Source organism: Adiantum capillus-veneris, chromosome 27 (assembly GCF_014529385.1).
Source record: "Adiantum capillus-veneris isolate H3 chromosome 27, ASM1452938v2, whole genome shotgun sequence".
NCBI lineage: Eukaryota > Viridiplantae > Streptophyta > Polypodiopsida > Polypodiales > Pteridaceae > Adiantum > Adiantum capillus-veneris.
Window position 1 is genome coordinate 79,646,664 of NC_140957.1, and position 15,514 is coordinate 79,662,177.

Genomic DNA, 15,514 nt, shown 5'->3' on the forward strand with positions numbered 1-15,514 from the left:
GTTCCCTCTCCGCCTCTCTTCTCTCCTCTCTCTTTTTCTAGAAGACGATGAATTATTTTTAGAAAATGCAATATTCATACCCTAATTGCGACAGCGAATCGTTATAGATTCTTGTTGTTTAGGATATTATTCAAAAAAAGCAGCACATTAAGTCACAATTGTACACACAAGACTTTCTTTGACTACTACTGGTAAAGAATTTCTTTTGTGGATATATGAGACTCTAAAATGGCTCTTTAGTCAAATTCCCATGGCAGGCCTCGTGATTTTATCACTTGTTAAAAATTGAATCTCCTTCCAGATTTAGCAATACATATACGGATGTCCGCCAACTAGGTCGATAATTTGACATCCGTAATGAAGTCCTCTCTTGGTGAGTCAGTGTTCGGGAAAAATGTGTCTCAGCTTAATATCGTGCCCTTTTGAATCTCTAAAATGCCGGTTGAGGGCAAGGGGAAACGGAGAAATTCCACCCAAAAAAAAAGAAAAATAGTGAAAACCTGAAAAAGTAAACTAATTTTTCAAAAATTTCCTCTTGGAAAATTCAAGGAAAGGAATTTTGTATGCTTGGAAAAAAGATTTTTCCCGAACACTGCGGTGAGTTATCAGATGTACATTTGATTCCTCAACGTGTCATGAAATGGGAAAAATAAAGTTTATACCCTAGGTACCCCACGCGGGCATTTGTAGCTCTACTTATTTCTGAGCCTATCGCGAGTCGGGAGCGGGGTCCTGCGGGTTGCCTCTTCCTTTTGGGCCAAGTGGCCTTTCCTCCTTTTTCCTTGCAGATTTCCACCTTGTACCCAGAGACTCGAATTCCATCGCCGCCCACCTCTTCTTGCACTCGCAGTTCACTAAGCTCAAGTGAGTTGCAGAGCTCTCGACTCATCTGCGCTTTAGGGTTTGTTTTCCAGGTATGGTTCTGTGCGTTTTTGCTTTTTTTCGTAACCCTACGTTTACTGCGGTTTTGAGCCCCTTTACTAATCAATTTTGCAGTCTGTTGATTGCATTGGTCCTGGTCCTGGTTCTGGTTATCTGCTATATTCTCTAAGATTTGTGGCTTTTCTTATCTTCGTCTTCTCTGCAGAGAAAAACAACTACTGCGATTAACCCTGATGAAGTGATTTCTCTGCGCTTACAGGGCTTTGAAAGTGATAAATATTTTTACTTTATGGCGTACCGTCAGCACAGCCCTGAAAGTGGGCATCAGTCAGATGAGGAATCGGGTGGGCACTATGGAGGTGGCGGGGACTCAGTTAAGGAGCAAGACAGGCTCCTTCCCATAGCCAATGTAAGCAGGATTATGAAGAGGGCGCTTCCAGCAAATGCAAAAATCTCCAAGGATGCAAAAGAGACTCTTCAGGAATGCGTTTCTGAGTTCATAAGCTTTATCACTGGAGAGGCATCTGACAAATGTCAGAGAGAAAAGCGCAAGACTGTAAATGGAGATGATTTGCTGTGGGCCATGAGTACCCTTGGCTTTGAGGATTACATTGAGCCACTGAAGTTGTACTTGCAGAAATATAGAGAGCTTGAAGGTGAGAAGGCTACCATGGCTAAACAAGGTGAACCTGGCATAGGGAAGGATGCTAACACAATGAATAGTAGTGGTCTAAATGGTATGGCTATGGCAGGCAACTACATGTATTCCCCACAGCAGCATCAATATGTTCAAGCAGCTTCATACCAAATTCCACCTCAAAGTGCAGGCAAGTCTTCCCATTGCCCTGAGCTGTTTGTGACCGAGTGTTTTTTTTTTTTTTTGACTATTTTCCGGCTCTCAAGTTGCAATGTTGTTGCATCACTGTCCCACAGTTGGACTGCCACGTCTCATGATGGAGACTTAAATGTTTAGGTGCAAATGCATAATTGCTTGACTGTAGGGCTAGCTCTTGGAAAGACTACTTAGGCACAAGGTGAATGGAGATTGAAGCCTTTCTAAGGCATGCTGACTTTGCCTAATAGCATTCCACGTTAGACACCTAAGCTAGCTTGTTTCATATAGGGAGGTATAATTTAGAGTATCTTCAATAGGTTTGCATCTATTGTTTTTATGGTGTCATATTTATGATAGTGTGTGAAGGTATGCACGATAAAGTGGTACGTCCTTTTTGGCAAGCTCTAAAGGTTGTAGACAAGGGTTGATTACGTATTTGAGGCTTTGTCTTTGAAGATATTATGTTTTGAGGTATTTTAGAATAATGATGCGGACCACACTAAAGGTATTTGGACAAGTTTAAATGTGTCTAGAGTCTCACATATACAAGCAATTGTGACCCAAAAGTGACTAAGTGGCACAATAAACATAAAGAAAAGTGCGTTTTTATCAGCTTCTGGTCGTGAATGAGGTGGGATTTTAAAGGAGGAAGATCTAGCAGCAAACAACCTTGATTGCTGTGATTTATGGAGGTGTTGGGAGCAAATGCGACTCTCTTGTAGTCGAGGGTCTCGTAGAGTTTGGGAGAGCTCTATAAGCTTCAAAGCGAGGTGTGAGCGGTGAGAAACATGTGTGATGACCCTCGACTGGACCATGTATGAGTATACTTAAAATTTTGGAAAGAACAAGAAAAAGGCAAGGAAGGTCAGATTCCGACCAGTTTCTGACAGTTCTACTGAGGAGTCATCCTTTGACAGTTTGGACTCCGATGATCACATGTTTTATGCAAAGAAGAAGCACTTTTACAGAGCCAACTAGTATGATTTTCTTGAAGATAAGGGCAAAAAGACTAAGGAATTAAAAGAGGGTGGACATTCAATGAAATTTGAATCCTTTTTAGGATTCCGAGATGCTCCCAAGGCTTTAGCTTTCATTCAGTAGTTTGATATAGCATTCTGTGGAGGGCGCTACTCAGAGCACTCCAAGATCAAGAGGGCAACATCATTCTTGAAGGGAAATGCACGAACATGGTGGTCCACTCTTCTTTTGAGGAGAGAAGCCCCGACTAAGTGGTTAAAATTCATACGGCTCTTTATTTCTTCTTGGTTGACTTAGGAGTACGAACGAGATGTGAGAACCGCTTGGAACTATCTTCGGATGACCAAGGGTAACACTTTGGATGCTTATTGTGAAAGGTTTTGGGATTCTTTTCTACCGACCTCTTCTTTTAAGAAGGTCACTTTCAAAGAGCAAATCGAGCGGTTTTGCCGTGGACTTCCCAAAGAGATCCGAGATTACTGTCTTTAGCAGAAGTCAGAGTCTACACAACAACTGATGGGACATGCTGAGCGGGGATTCTCGATACATTTGGTAACTTGACCTACCCCACTGATGAAGTTTCAACACCAAGGACTGGACATAACTCAACAAAAGACAATAGAAAGAAGTAGAAATTGCTGAAAAAGGACACATGACCTCGATTGACCGAGGAACAGAGAATTGAATATCTCAAAGAGGGGAAGTGTTTTGATTGCGGAGAACAAGGACACATCTTTGCGAAGTGCCCTAAAAAGGCAATGCGAGGACAATCTCAAGAAAGGCCAGAGAGTTCCAGAGCAGCAAAAGAATGTGGCAAAAAAGATAAGATAAAAGCAGGACTGGTACTGGATTGTATAGAGACCGATCGGAGTCAAATAGACGAAAGTATGGAACTTTGCTGCGCGTGGGGCAAAGTAAAAGACGAGGAAGCCCTTTATCTTTTTTGATGGAGGAGCCAAGGCCAACTTCATTTCACAAGAATTGGCAGCTCGACTTGGAATTACGCCCGACAGGATGGGGCCACAGGCGGAGGCAGTTCTAGCGGCGTCCGAACGGGATGCTGCCATTACACCTGTCATTGGCAAACTTCGTTTGCATTGTTAGGGGTATGTAGGACACGAGGACTTTTACATCATGCCTTTGGAAGGGTGTGACGCCCTTCTAGGAATCCCTTGGTACCACGAGCAACGTTGTGGTCGACTATAAGGTGTAGCAGAATGAATGTTGAACTTTGCTCAAGATGAGTGCTCCGAACTGTGCTCAAGGTTCCTTTTTCTTATGGAAGGGAGAGCCTTCCGTTCTTAATGAGAAAGTGCAATGAACACAACAAAAGTGAATGGACACTATGCGTGAAGTTGTATGAGACTGAGAGATAGAGAGAAGAGAATATGACACCAGAGACGTTGTAAAATCCTCCTTCGAAGGCCCTACTCTCGTTGGCGAGAGTAGTCTACTATTGATTGCACAAACTGGTACAAAGTGGATGAATGAGAACTGATGCAAGTCTAGGGCTAAGTCGATGTCGACGATGTGGATGACGAGACTGACTCGGTGGCTGAAAACTGATAGGCTTGCTCTGCTGTCCAAAAACGCCAATGGGCTGAAATCTGCTGCAGGAAAAACGCAAGTGTTGGAGCAAGTAAAACGCTGGTTTGCTGCAGAATTTCAGTGCCTTAGGCTGCCCTAAAAAACGCTGACTTGCGGGCCTTTGAAGTCCTCCAAAAACGCTGGTTTGGCTCGTCTTTAAATGCTGAATTTCTGAGGCTTAATCGCTGAATTGCTGATGCTATGGCGCTGCTGAAAACGCTAGGGAAAGGGGGCGATGAGGCTAATGCTGAAAAACGCCAGGGTACAGGATTCTATGGCGATGATGGTCTTGATGAAAAATGCCAAGGAGAGGTGGTCGCTTCCAGCCTTGCTGGAGGAAACCGCCACCAAGGGGGGAAGTCTTGCTTGAGAGAGAGAGAGGAGGAACCTGCTGCCTTTGGCCTGTGTTCTCCTTGCTCTTCTGCCAAATAGTGCTAGCCTAGGTTTCTTATATATTATCTTACCCAAATTGCCCTACTCAGTTCCTAACAAAAGTCACTTAAAATAATAAGTGAAAAATGTCAAAAATAGGGAAAATAGGTTTAATGCACTGGAAAGTGCTCCTGATGGATTCTGATAGTAATGCTGATGATCATGTGGTGTGCAACCAGAGGATATGCATCTACTCTAAATGCCTGGGCATGCATGGTCTGCGAACAGACTCACAAAAGTGCTAGAACACTTCCTAAGCTAAACTGATTGGACTGGCTGAACCCTTGTCACGCTTTAGCTTGTTCATCGACACATAGGGTTGTATGTGTCACGTGACATCCCCTCCTTTTTAAAGTAAGGTACTGGTACCGAGCTGCATGGCTTCCTTGTAGTCTGCCAACAACTCTGGATAATCCTTGAAAAACTCCCACACTGCTTCGTGGGTCCCTCGATCCTTGAACTTCAAAAAGTATTGTCTCACTTGCTTCTTCGAACCATGTCGAAACCGATGCAACAACACTCGCTCCGGCTCCATGACTTCAGCTTCATCGATGATCTCCGGTTCTTCTTCTTCCGAAATGTCCTTTAGAGGTGTTCCCTGAAACACTTTCAACCAAGAAACATGGAAAACGTTGTGCGTTGACCATGAGTTAGGCAACTGCAATTTCATTGAAACTTCATTTATCTTTTAAATGATTGGAAAAGGACCATACATACGAAAAGACAACTTGCTTAAGACGTTGCTTCATGATTCTTTAATACACCCAATCCCCTTCCTTGATCGAGACATCTTGACGATGCTTATTAGCCTGTCGTGAATAAGATTCCTGAGCCTTGCTTAGCCGAAGCTTCACACTCTCAGAGATCTCATCCAATGACTGACTGTCAGCATTGGCATCGGCATTTGACTGACCGAGCGAGTCAAAAGTGACTTGAACGGACGGCCAAAAGCTGCCTCATACGGAATTCGACCAATGGCAAAAGAAAAAGAGTCATTCAAAATAGCCTGAACCAATGGGAGATAGAGCTCCCACTGAGCCTGCTGATCATGCCCGTATGACTTTAAAACATCAAAAGCCAATTGATTATAAATCTCTGTCTAACCATCTGACTGTGGATGAAAAGCTGATGAAAAATTTAACTTAGTGCCAAAATTCTCAAAGAGAGTGCGCCAAAAATTGGACGTGAACTTAACGTCCCTATTTGAAACAATTGATTTTGGCAAACCACAGAGGGGGTACCAATGTTTAATGAACAACCGTGCCACATCTTGTGCTGTGACCGTGGCTTTACAAGGAATCAACATGCAAAACTTGCTGAAACGATCAACAATTGTTAAACATTGAGTGTTCCTGGAATGCAAACTTGGTGGAAGGTTAATCACAAAATCCATGGAAATATCTTGAAAAGGTCCATGGGGAATAGGCAGCGGAAGCAAGAGGCCTTGTTGCTTACCCCGAGGAGCTTTTACCTTTTGACATATAGTGCATTGAGTGACATAACGAAACACATTGTCACGTGACACATCCAACCCTATGTGTCCGTGGACAAGCTACAGCATGATTAGTCCAGTCAAGTCTAGATTAGAAGTGATCTAGCACTTTTGTGAGTCTATTCGTAGACCGTGCATGCTCAGTCACTTGGTATAGATGCATATCCTTTGGTTGCACACAACATGATCATAAGCATTCCCATCAGAATCCATCAGAATCAGTCAGGGGAATTTTCCAGTGCATTTAGCCTATTTTACCTATTTTTGGCATTTTTCACTTATTAATTTAAGTGACTTCCCAACAAAAGTAGGTAGGGCAATTTTGCTAAGTTTGTATATAAGCAAACCCAAGTTAGCACTCAATGGCAGAAGAGGCAACAGGAGCTCCCCGCTCAACAGGCACCTTCTCAGCAAGAACCATCAAGACCTTCAAGCCCTTGGCGTTTTTCCAACCTCCCCTTCAAGCATAGCGTTTTGATCATCGCCAACAGTCTCGTGCAAGCTGGCGCGTTCATTACACCATCTCATTGCCAGCATACCCTAGACCTAGCGTTTTCCACTAACGCCAGCAAGGCTGCCCCATTCAGCGTTTTTCAGCTTTGGACATAGCAGATAGTTCAGGGTTTTTCAACATCAAGCACAGTAGGACAGGAGCGATTTCAGCCCTGATTTACAGCAGGTAAACAGCGTTTCTTTTCAGCCCTAAGACACTGCAGACATTAGTGTTTTTGTCAAGCCAAATCAGACCCAAAAACGCAGCCAAAACTTGCGTTTTCAGCCACCCAAAACAGCCGAAAGTTCAGCAGATTTTCAGCAATTAGAAAGGAGTAGGCCGCCAAGGGGTGCGCCGGCAGAAAGGAGTAGAACTCGGGTGAAGAGAAGATCCTTCTCAAACACAGTTTGCAAGCGAAAGAATACCTCAAGAACCTCAAGATCCTCAAGAACCTCAAGACCCTCAAGAGCCCAAGTTCCTCGTGAACTTAAGAACCAAGACTCCTAAGAACCAAAGTTCCTCGTGAACTTAAGAACCCCAGACCACAAGAACCCACAAGAACCCACGACTTCAGTGGATGGTCATCACTCGAAGCGGAATGGATACTTCGCTTGGAGGTGATGAGCATGAGAGAGGCGAAGAAGAATTTTCCCCACCAGGAGGTTTTTCCGACTCTCCCCCTTACCCATCTACGTCAAGGATTGCACTAACTCCTATGGAGGAGTTGAAGCAGTTGTTTAAGGAAAGACAGTTAGATAGCGAAGAAAGAGAAGCAGAAAGAATGGCCTACGAAGAACGAAGGGCAGCCATAGATCGTGAATACGAAGAAGGAATGGCAGCCATAGAGCATCAGTGCGACTTGGAAGAAAAAGAAAGTCTAGCCAAATTTGATCGCGAGAACAAAGCAAGACAAGCAGAATTTGATTGCGAGAACAAAGCAAGAATGCAAGAGATGTTGCGACTCTTTTCTCAAGTGTAGGCACAGATGCAAGAGATTCGGGAAAAGGAGACTCTCTCAGTCTCTTCTTCTCCAAAGCATGACACACAGGATTTGCATGATTCTGAGAAGCATGACGATTTGACTGACAAGCATGATGATTTGAATGACAATGATAAGCATGATGATTTGGATGATAAAGACAAGCATGATGATTTGCATGATCCAGATGTGATTTCTCACGAGCATGATGATTTGCATAAAGAAACTGTGATTGTTCACAAGGATGATGTGTTAGTTGATGCTTTTTCTAGCGAAGCTAACCTCGTTGCATCAATCACGAAGGATCGATCTTGGCTCTTGAGCCTAGATCCAAAGAACCTTCACAGGAAGTATTATGTGCTCGCATGATTGATACGCACGCATTGTTCGAATGTTTCATTCGTGATCGTTTCTTGTACTTTAGTCAGCATCTTTATGTGATCCCTTTTCTTAGGCATGACATATTGTATGTTGAGCACGTTTCTCTCATGGATGAGCACGAATGTATGCGGATTTTTCATGAAAAGCTGAAAAGTATGTATGTAAGCAAGTCACATTCCATGTCTCTTTCTTGGCATGACACAGTTTCCGAACGAGCACATGACAGTATGAGCACCAAGCGTGGGCATTTCCATTGTGTTTTGCCACAATTGATTGCTCTAGATCATAAGAGAAAGATTCGATCTCATTGTTTGCGTGTATGTGGTGAACGGTTTGTCACTCCGTCTCTATGTTCATCTACATTGCATACACAGTCTTTAGCGAAGACAAGATTTTTTCCACTCACTTTACATGGAATGGGTATGTTCATGGTTTTGATGGTTTCAGGAATTTTCAGCCATGGAGATTCTTGAAGATGGAAGAAGCACGACTCTAGACGAAGTTGAAACATCGAAGGAGCCACATAAGACTTTGTCGCTTTTGGCGCGGCCCAAAGAAGCAAGCGTTGCAGACCTTTTATGAAGTTCAAGTACGGCACGACCCACACATCAGAGTGGGCCGGCGAAGAGTCCCTTCCAGGATGCCGAAAGCTATTGGCGATTTCCCTCGACGCCATACAATTCGGTACCAGTACCTCACTTTGAAAAGGAGGGGATGTCTCGTGACACATCCAACCCTATGTGTCCGTGGACAAGCTACATCATGATCAGGGTTCAGTCAGTCCAGTCAAGTCTAGATTAGAAGTGATCTGGCACTTTTGTGTGTCTATTCGTAGACCGTGCATGCCCAGTCACTTGGTATAGATGCATATCCTCTAGTTGCACACAGCATGATCATAAGCATTCCCATCATAATCCATCAGAATCAGTCAGGGGAATTTTCCAGTGCATTTAGCCTATTTTACCTATTTTTGGCATTTTTCACTTATTAATTTAAGCGACTTCCCAACAAAAGTAGGTAGGGCAATTTTGCTAAGTTTGTATATAAGCAAATCCAAGTTAGCACTCTATGGCAAAAGAGGCAGCAGGAGCTCCCCGCTCAACAGGCACCTTCTCATCAAGAATCATCTAGACCTTCAAGCCCTTGGCGTTTTTCCAACCTCCCCTTCAAGCATAGCGTTTTGATCATCGCCAACAGTCCCCTGCAAGTTGGCGCGTTCATCACACCATCTCATCGCCAGCATACCCTAGACCTAGTGTTTTCCACTAACGCTAGCAAGGCTGCCCCATCCAGCGTTTTTCAACTTTGGACATAGCAGATAGTTCAACGTTTTTCAACATCAAGCACAGTAGGACAGCAGCGATTTCAGCCCTGATTTACAGCAAGTAAACAACGTTTCTTTTCAGCCCTAAGACACTGCAAGCATTAGCGTTTTATCTCTCTTCTCTCTCTATCTCTCAGTCTCATACACTTGCACGCACAGTGTCCATTCACTTTGTTTGTGATCATAGCATTCTCTCACTAAGAACGGAAGGCTCTACCTTTCATAAGAACAAAAGGAACCTTGAGCACAGTTCGGAGCACTCATCTTGAGCAAAGCGCAAACAATCATTCTGCTGCACCTTACACACATCCTTTCGCATTTTAGGCCAATAAAAGAATCTTTCAATTTTTTCCAAAGTGGTGTTCATTCCCACGTGCCCACCCGTGAGAGAATCATGTGCATCATGCAATATGGTTGGCGTGAGAGAGGGCAACACACATATACGTTGACGAAAATACAACAAACCATCACGAATGAGATAGTTGCTTGGCCCTTGGGAAGCAAGAGCCTGCAACCAATGCTTACCAAACTCGGAATTTGCATACTGATTCTTCATGCTGTCGAAAGACACACCCTGAATAGAAAATGTGGATCTTGACTCGAGCCAAAATCTGTCCTTTGCGATTCAACGCATCTGCAACAGGGTTAGCTTTGCCAGGCACATACTCAATCAAACCTCCAAATTGCTCAAAAAATTGTGACCACCGTGCTTGGCGATCACTCCAATGTGCACTAGGCATAGACTGGAGCCACTTGAGGGCTTGATGATCTGTGAGAACTGTAAACTCTCTTACCAGAAAGAAAATGCTTCCAATGCTTAAGAGAGTGAATGACATACAAAAGTTTTTTATCATAAATTGAATAATTCTTTTCTGCACTATTGAGCTTCCAGCTAAAAAAAGCTACAGGACAACCATGCTGCTGAAGCACAGTGCCTATGATGACATTGCTCGCATCCATCCATACCTCAAAGGGATCATCCCAAGAGGTTAAGACACAGTGCTTCTGTCACCGCAACCTTGAGAGCTGTGAAAGCCTCATTGGCTGCTTCGGGCAAGTCTACGCACTAACGTCGAGTCTTTACCCCTTTCAAAATATCAGTCATAGGTGCGGCAATGCGTGCAAAATTCTCTATGTGCGGACTATATGCTTGACATAAACCAAGAAAAGAACGCACATCATATGCAATTTTGGGCAAATCCCAATTACGAACCTGTTTCACCTTCGCAGGATCTAGCTTGACGCCTTCTGTAGAAATGATATAACCCAGATAAGTGACTTTGGTAAGAAAAAATTCAAACGACTTAGCTGCAATGTACAACCGACACTCATCCAAATGGGCTAGTACCCTTTCGACATCCCTTCATGTTGTTCCCACGATGCAAAAAAAATGAGAATATCATCAAGAAAGATGAATACACATACACCAACCATATCGCCGAAACGGCCTATCATGAGACGATTAAATGTACCCACGGCACCTGCCAATCCAAAAGGCATAACACTATACTCCTATTGCCCTCGCTCGGTGCAAAAAGCGGTCTTGAAGATGTCGCTTTTGAATACCCGTACCTCATGGTATCTACTCTTGAGTTCGACCTTGCTGAAAACCTTTGTCCCATTGAGCCTATCAAGGATATACTCAATGCGAGGCATCGGAAACTTGTTCTTGACGGTCATCTTGTTCAATGTCGTGTAATCAACACACAAACGAGACGAACCATCCTCCTTGCGAACAAACAAAATAGGAGCAACAAAAGGGCTTACATTAGGACGTATGAATCCTCCAGCCACCAACTCCGTGAGTTGTCGCTCTTAACTCTTCCTCTTGTGTCTTGTTCAAACTATAGGGAGCCTCACGGATAGGCCGTGCCCCCTCCATAAGCTCGATGCAATGGTCCTCCGGCCGCCCGGGTGGGAGACGAGGTGGAAGATCATCCTGCAAAAAGAGATGTTTAAACTTGGTAAACAAATCTGAATACTTAACTGGAGCCTGAATGCTCTGGGAAACTGGAGCAGCATAGATGAATGCCGCTTGTGCTCCTCGTCGTAATTCACGCTTTACCTGTACATGCGAAATGAGAGGCAAAGAATGCAAACCCTCCTCAGCACAAATGATGAGGGGGGAGTCGGTTTTGGCATTTAATGTGAGTGTTAGCCTCCCAATCAATGAGAGGGTTATGCGCACGAAACCATCTTATGCCCAAAAGCATATCACATCCTGAAAGAGGAGACACAAGAAATTTCCTACGGAAAGCAGCTTGTTGAACTGTAAACATCACATCAAGGCACTCTTTCGTGATGAGAGAGTCCATATTAGGAGCGAAGCCAGAAACCTTGAGAGGAGATTTCTGACTAACCTCTAGGTGGGCTCTCTTAACAAGAGAGGCACTAATCACATCATGCATACTACCTGGATCAAACAATATGATAAAACGCTGACCCTTTGCATGACCATAACACTTCATGAGAGACTCATCAATGTGTGTGTCAGAGACCTGAGAAGACAGCTTGGTTCATTAAAGTACTTGTGGTTGTTGTGGGTGCCTTTGGTTCTTTAGGTGGGGCTATCTTAGGACAAGCCTTCTTAATGTGACCCTTGACGTGACATTGATAACATCTACCTTTCTTAGCATAAATAGCTTGTTCTTCAACCGTGATGTATCCTCCTATAATTCCTTGTGCAACTTTTTTCATCTGGGGTTAGCTTAGGTTTTGCAGGTGCTTTAGCTTTACTCTTAGATTCATTGTTAGAGTTCTTTTTCGAAGAATTAGAGGAAGATGGGCTAGAAGAGTTACCATTCTTACCATTCTTACCATTCTGCATGTTCTGAGAAGTTTGAGGGGTTCCTTGAGAAGTTTTGTTCTCCTTAGGCTTTCCTTTGTTGTGTTTTATCTCCTGTGCGAGAGCAATCGCTACTGCCTTTTTGAGATCGATTGGATCAAGCACCTTCACATCAAACTTGATATACTCGTCTAATCCATAAAGGGATGCCTCCTTGCGCTCCACGTTCGATTTGCGTAATTGAGTGCCGAGCTGTAAAACATGATTAGAGAAAGACATAACTGGCATACCATTTTGCTTGAGAGCACACCAATCGTCCTTCAATCGTGCGAGATATTGAGGTGGCATAAACCGCGCCTTGAGCTTGTCTTGGAAATCAGCCCAATTGAAGGAAAGGGCCGTGAATTCGTCGGCTTCCTCTAGGTGCGCGGCTAACTGTGCCTCTTGCCATGCGTGGTACTAATTGATGGCAATACCGGCAAGGTACATAGCTGCCGTCAAAACCTTGCTATTTCCTATCTTCTTAGTTGTCGCAAAATAAGCATTAAATTGATGCAACCAAGAATGAATAATCGTAGCATCAATCTTACCATCGTACTTACTGAACTGGATCGTCTGGGTGACTGGGTTGTTGGAGTCCGAATCTCGGCTTGCGCCACTTGAGGAACTACCAATATCTTTGGTTGGTTCGGACTTCGAGGCAAGAACTTGTCGAACCAATTCTTGCGTGCGGAGGTCTCTCTGAACCTCACGATCGGCCTCAAAGGCCGCTCGTCTTTCTTCGGCTTCCTCCTTTCTTTGTGCTTTTCTTTCTTTTCGTGCATCGCGCTCGCATTCCAAAGTAATGTGAGTCGCTTCTTGTTGTTCTGCTTTTCTTTCTAGTTGTGCCATCGCAACGCGATTCGTTTCTTGTTGTTGTGCCATCATCTCCAACATCGACTTGACCATCGCCTCCATAGAATTTGGTACAACTCGTGGCGTAGATGGGGAAGGGGGAGGGTCGGGAAAGCTCCTGGTGGGGAAAACTCTTCTTCGCCACTCCCATGCTCACCACCTCCATGCGAAGTATCCATTCCGCTTCGGGTGATGACCATGCACTGTGATCTTTGGTTCTTAAGTTCACAAGGAACTTAGGTTCTGGTGGGTCTTGGGTTCTTGGGTTCTTGAGGGTCTTGAGTTCTTGAGGTTCCTGAGGGTCTTCTTTTGCTTGCAATCTGTGCTAGAGAAGGATCTTCTCTTCACCCGAGTTTCGCTCTTCCGCGGGCGCACCCCTTGGCGGTCTTGCACTCACACCAAGGTTGCTTTTCCCACCTCACGTCGATTGGCCGGCCGCTAAGTGCATGGTCCGCTCTCAATGAGTGAAAAGAGGCACAAGGGGAGGCTGGACAAGTCCTTCTTTCCTGGGATTCCTATCACTCTTCAAAACATGATTAGGAATCGACACGCCCAAGTGAACTAGGGTTCGTGCGACCGCAACAAGCAATTTTTTTTTTGTGATTCTTGTGGTTTTTTCTTTGAGTGATACAGAACACTGCCAAAGCTCTGATACCAATGTAAGGTGCAACGGAATGAATGTTGAACTTTGCTCAAGATGAGTGCTCCGAACTGTGCTCAAGGTTCCCTTTTCTTATGGAAGGTAGAGCCTTCCGTTCTTAATGAGAGAGTGCAATGAACACAACAAAAGTGAATGGACACTATGCGTGAAGGTGTATGGACTGAGAATAGAGAGAGAAGAGAATACAACACCAGAGACGTTGTAAAACCCTCCTCCGAAGGCCCCACTCGTTGGCGAGAGTGGTCTGCTATTGATTGCACAAACTAGTACAAAGTGGATGAATGAGAACTGATGCAAGTCTAGGGCTATGTCGATGTCGACGTGGATGATGAGACCGACTCGGTGGCTGAAAATTGATAGGCTTGCTCTGCTGTCCAAAAACGCCAATGGGCTGAAATCTGCTGCTGCAAAAATGCAAGTGCTGGAGCAAGTAAAACGCTGGTTTGCTGCAGAATTTCAGTGCCTTCGGCTGCCCTAAAAAACGCTGATTTACGGGCCTTTGAAGTCCTCCACAAACGCTGGTTTGGCTGGTCTTTAAACGCCGAATTTCTAAGGCTTAATCGCTGAATTGCTGATGCTATGGCGCTGCTGAAAACGCTAGGGAAAGGGGGTGATGAGGCTAATGCTGAAAAATGCCAGGGTGCAGGAGTCTATGGCGATGATGGTCTTGATGAAAAACGCCAGGGAGAGGTGGTCGCTTGCTGGCCTTGCTGGAGGAAATCGCCACCAAGGGGGGAAGTCTTGTTTGAGAGAGAGAGGGGGAACCTGCTGCCTTTGGCCTGTGTTCTCCTTGCTCTTCTGCCAAATAGTGCTAGCCTAGGTTTGCTTATATATTATCTTACCCAAATTGCCCCACTCAGTTCCCAACAAAAGTCACTTAAAATAATAAGTGAAAAATGTCAAAATAGGGAAAATAGGTTTAATGCACTGGAAAATGCTCCTGATGGATTCTGTTGGATTTTGATGGTAATGCTGATGATCATGCGGTGTGCAACCAGAGGATATGCATCTACTCTAAGTGCCTGGGCATGCACGGTCTGCGAGAACAGACTCACAAAAGTGCCAGAACACTTCCTAAGCTAAACTGACTGGACTAGCTGAACCCTTGTCATGCTGTAGCTTGTCCACGGACACATAAGGTTGGATGTGTCACGTGACATCGACTATAGGGCCAAGAAAGCGACTTTGACGAATGAGAAGGGCAAGAAAATAGAAGAATCTTCGGGTCCCGACCCTGGACTTATTAGCCACTCCAACTCTTCATACATCGCGCATCGGGCGCGCTCCCATCTTCATCGCCCTTTCTTACAGGGCATAAAGCCATAAAGAATCCCACATTACATTATGGATTCCGAAAAGAATCAGTCGACCTCTTCTGCCACCGTTGAGGCGGGAGGAGGCAATACGGAAAATTTAAGCGACTTGGCAAGGAACAAGTACGAGCCACCTTGGCCCACACAGTATGAACTCTTGGAGATGCAACGTTGACAGCAGGTTGACAAGTGCACAAAGCATATGCTTTAGTTTGCTAAGGATCCCCAATTTGCAAAATTTTTGACCCACTAGTCGATGGCTGAAGTGCATACTCAATGGTAGAAAACCATCGAGCCACCAATCAAACTGGCAATCAAGAAGCCTTCTACTCCGAGAATGTTTACTGAAGAACTCCATGATGCGGTCCAGGCCCAAATCAATCAACTTTTGGACACGAAGAAGCCGTCGGAAAAGTAATTGAAGAAACGTAACAAGGGAACTACTCTCCCCGGTTACTTGGGTCAAAAATCCACTTTT

At 44.5% G+C, this 15,514-nt stretch overlaps 1 protein-coding gene across 3 annotated transcripts in view; it reads left to right on the forward strand.

Moving 5' to 3' along the window:
- The first annotated feature begins 699 nt into the window (after positions 1-699).
- Positions 700-15,514, forward strand: part of LOC147422262 (nuclear transcription factor Y subunit B-3-like) — a 33,980-nt gene continuing 19,165 nt past the window's right edge. Inside the window, exons 1-3 of one of the 3 annotated variants that reach the window (XM_086503307.1) lie at positions 700-914; positions 997-1,030; positions 1,142-1,870. In XM_086503307.1, the coding sequence (XP_086359433.1) occupies positions 1,172-1,855 (684 nt within the window). In that variant the 5' untranslated portion in view covers positions 700-914; positions 997-1,030; positions 1,142-1,171 and the 3' untranslated portion in view covers positions 1,856-1,870. Of the gene's footprint in view, positions 915-996; positions 1,031-1,141; positions 1,871-15,514 lie in introns of those variants that run through there. The other 2 variants (XM_086503306.1, XM_086503309.1) reach the window with 2 other exon arrangements.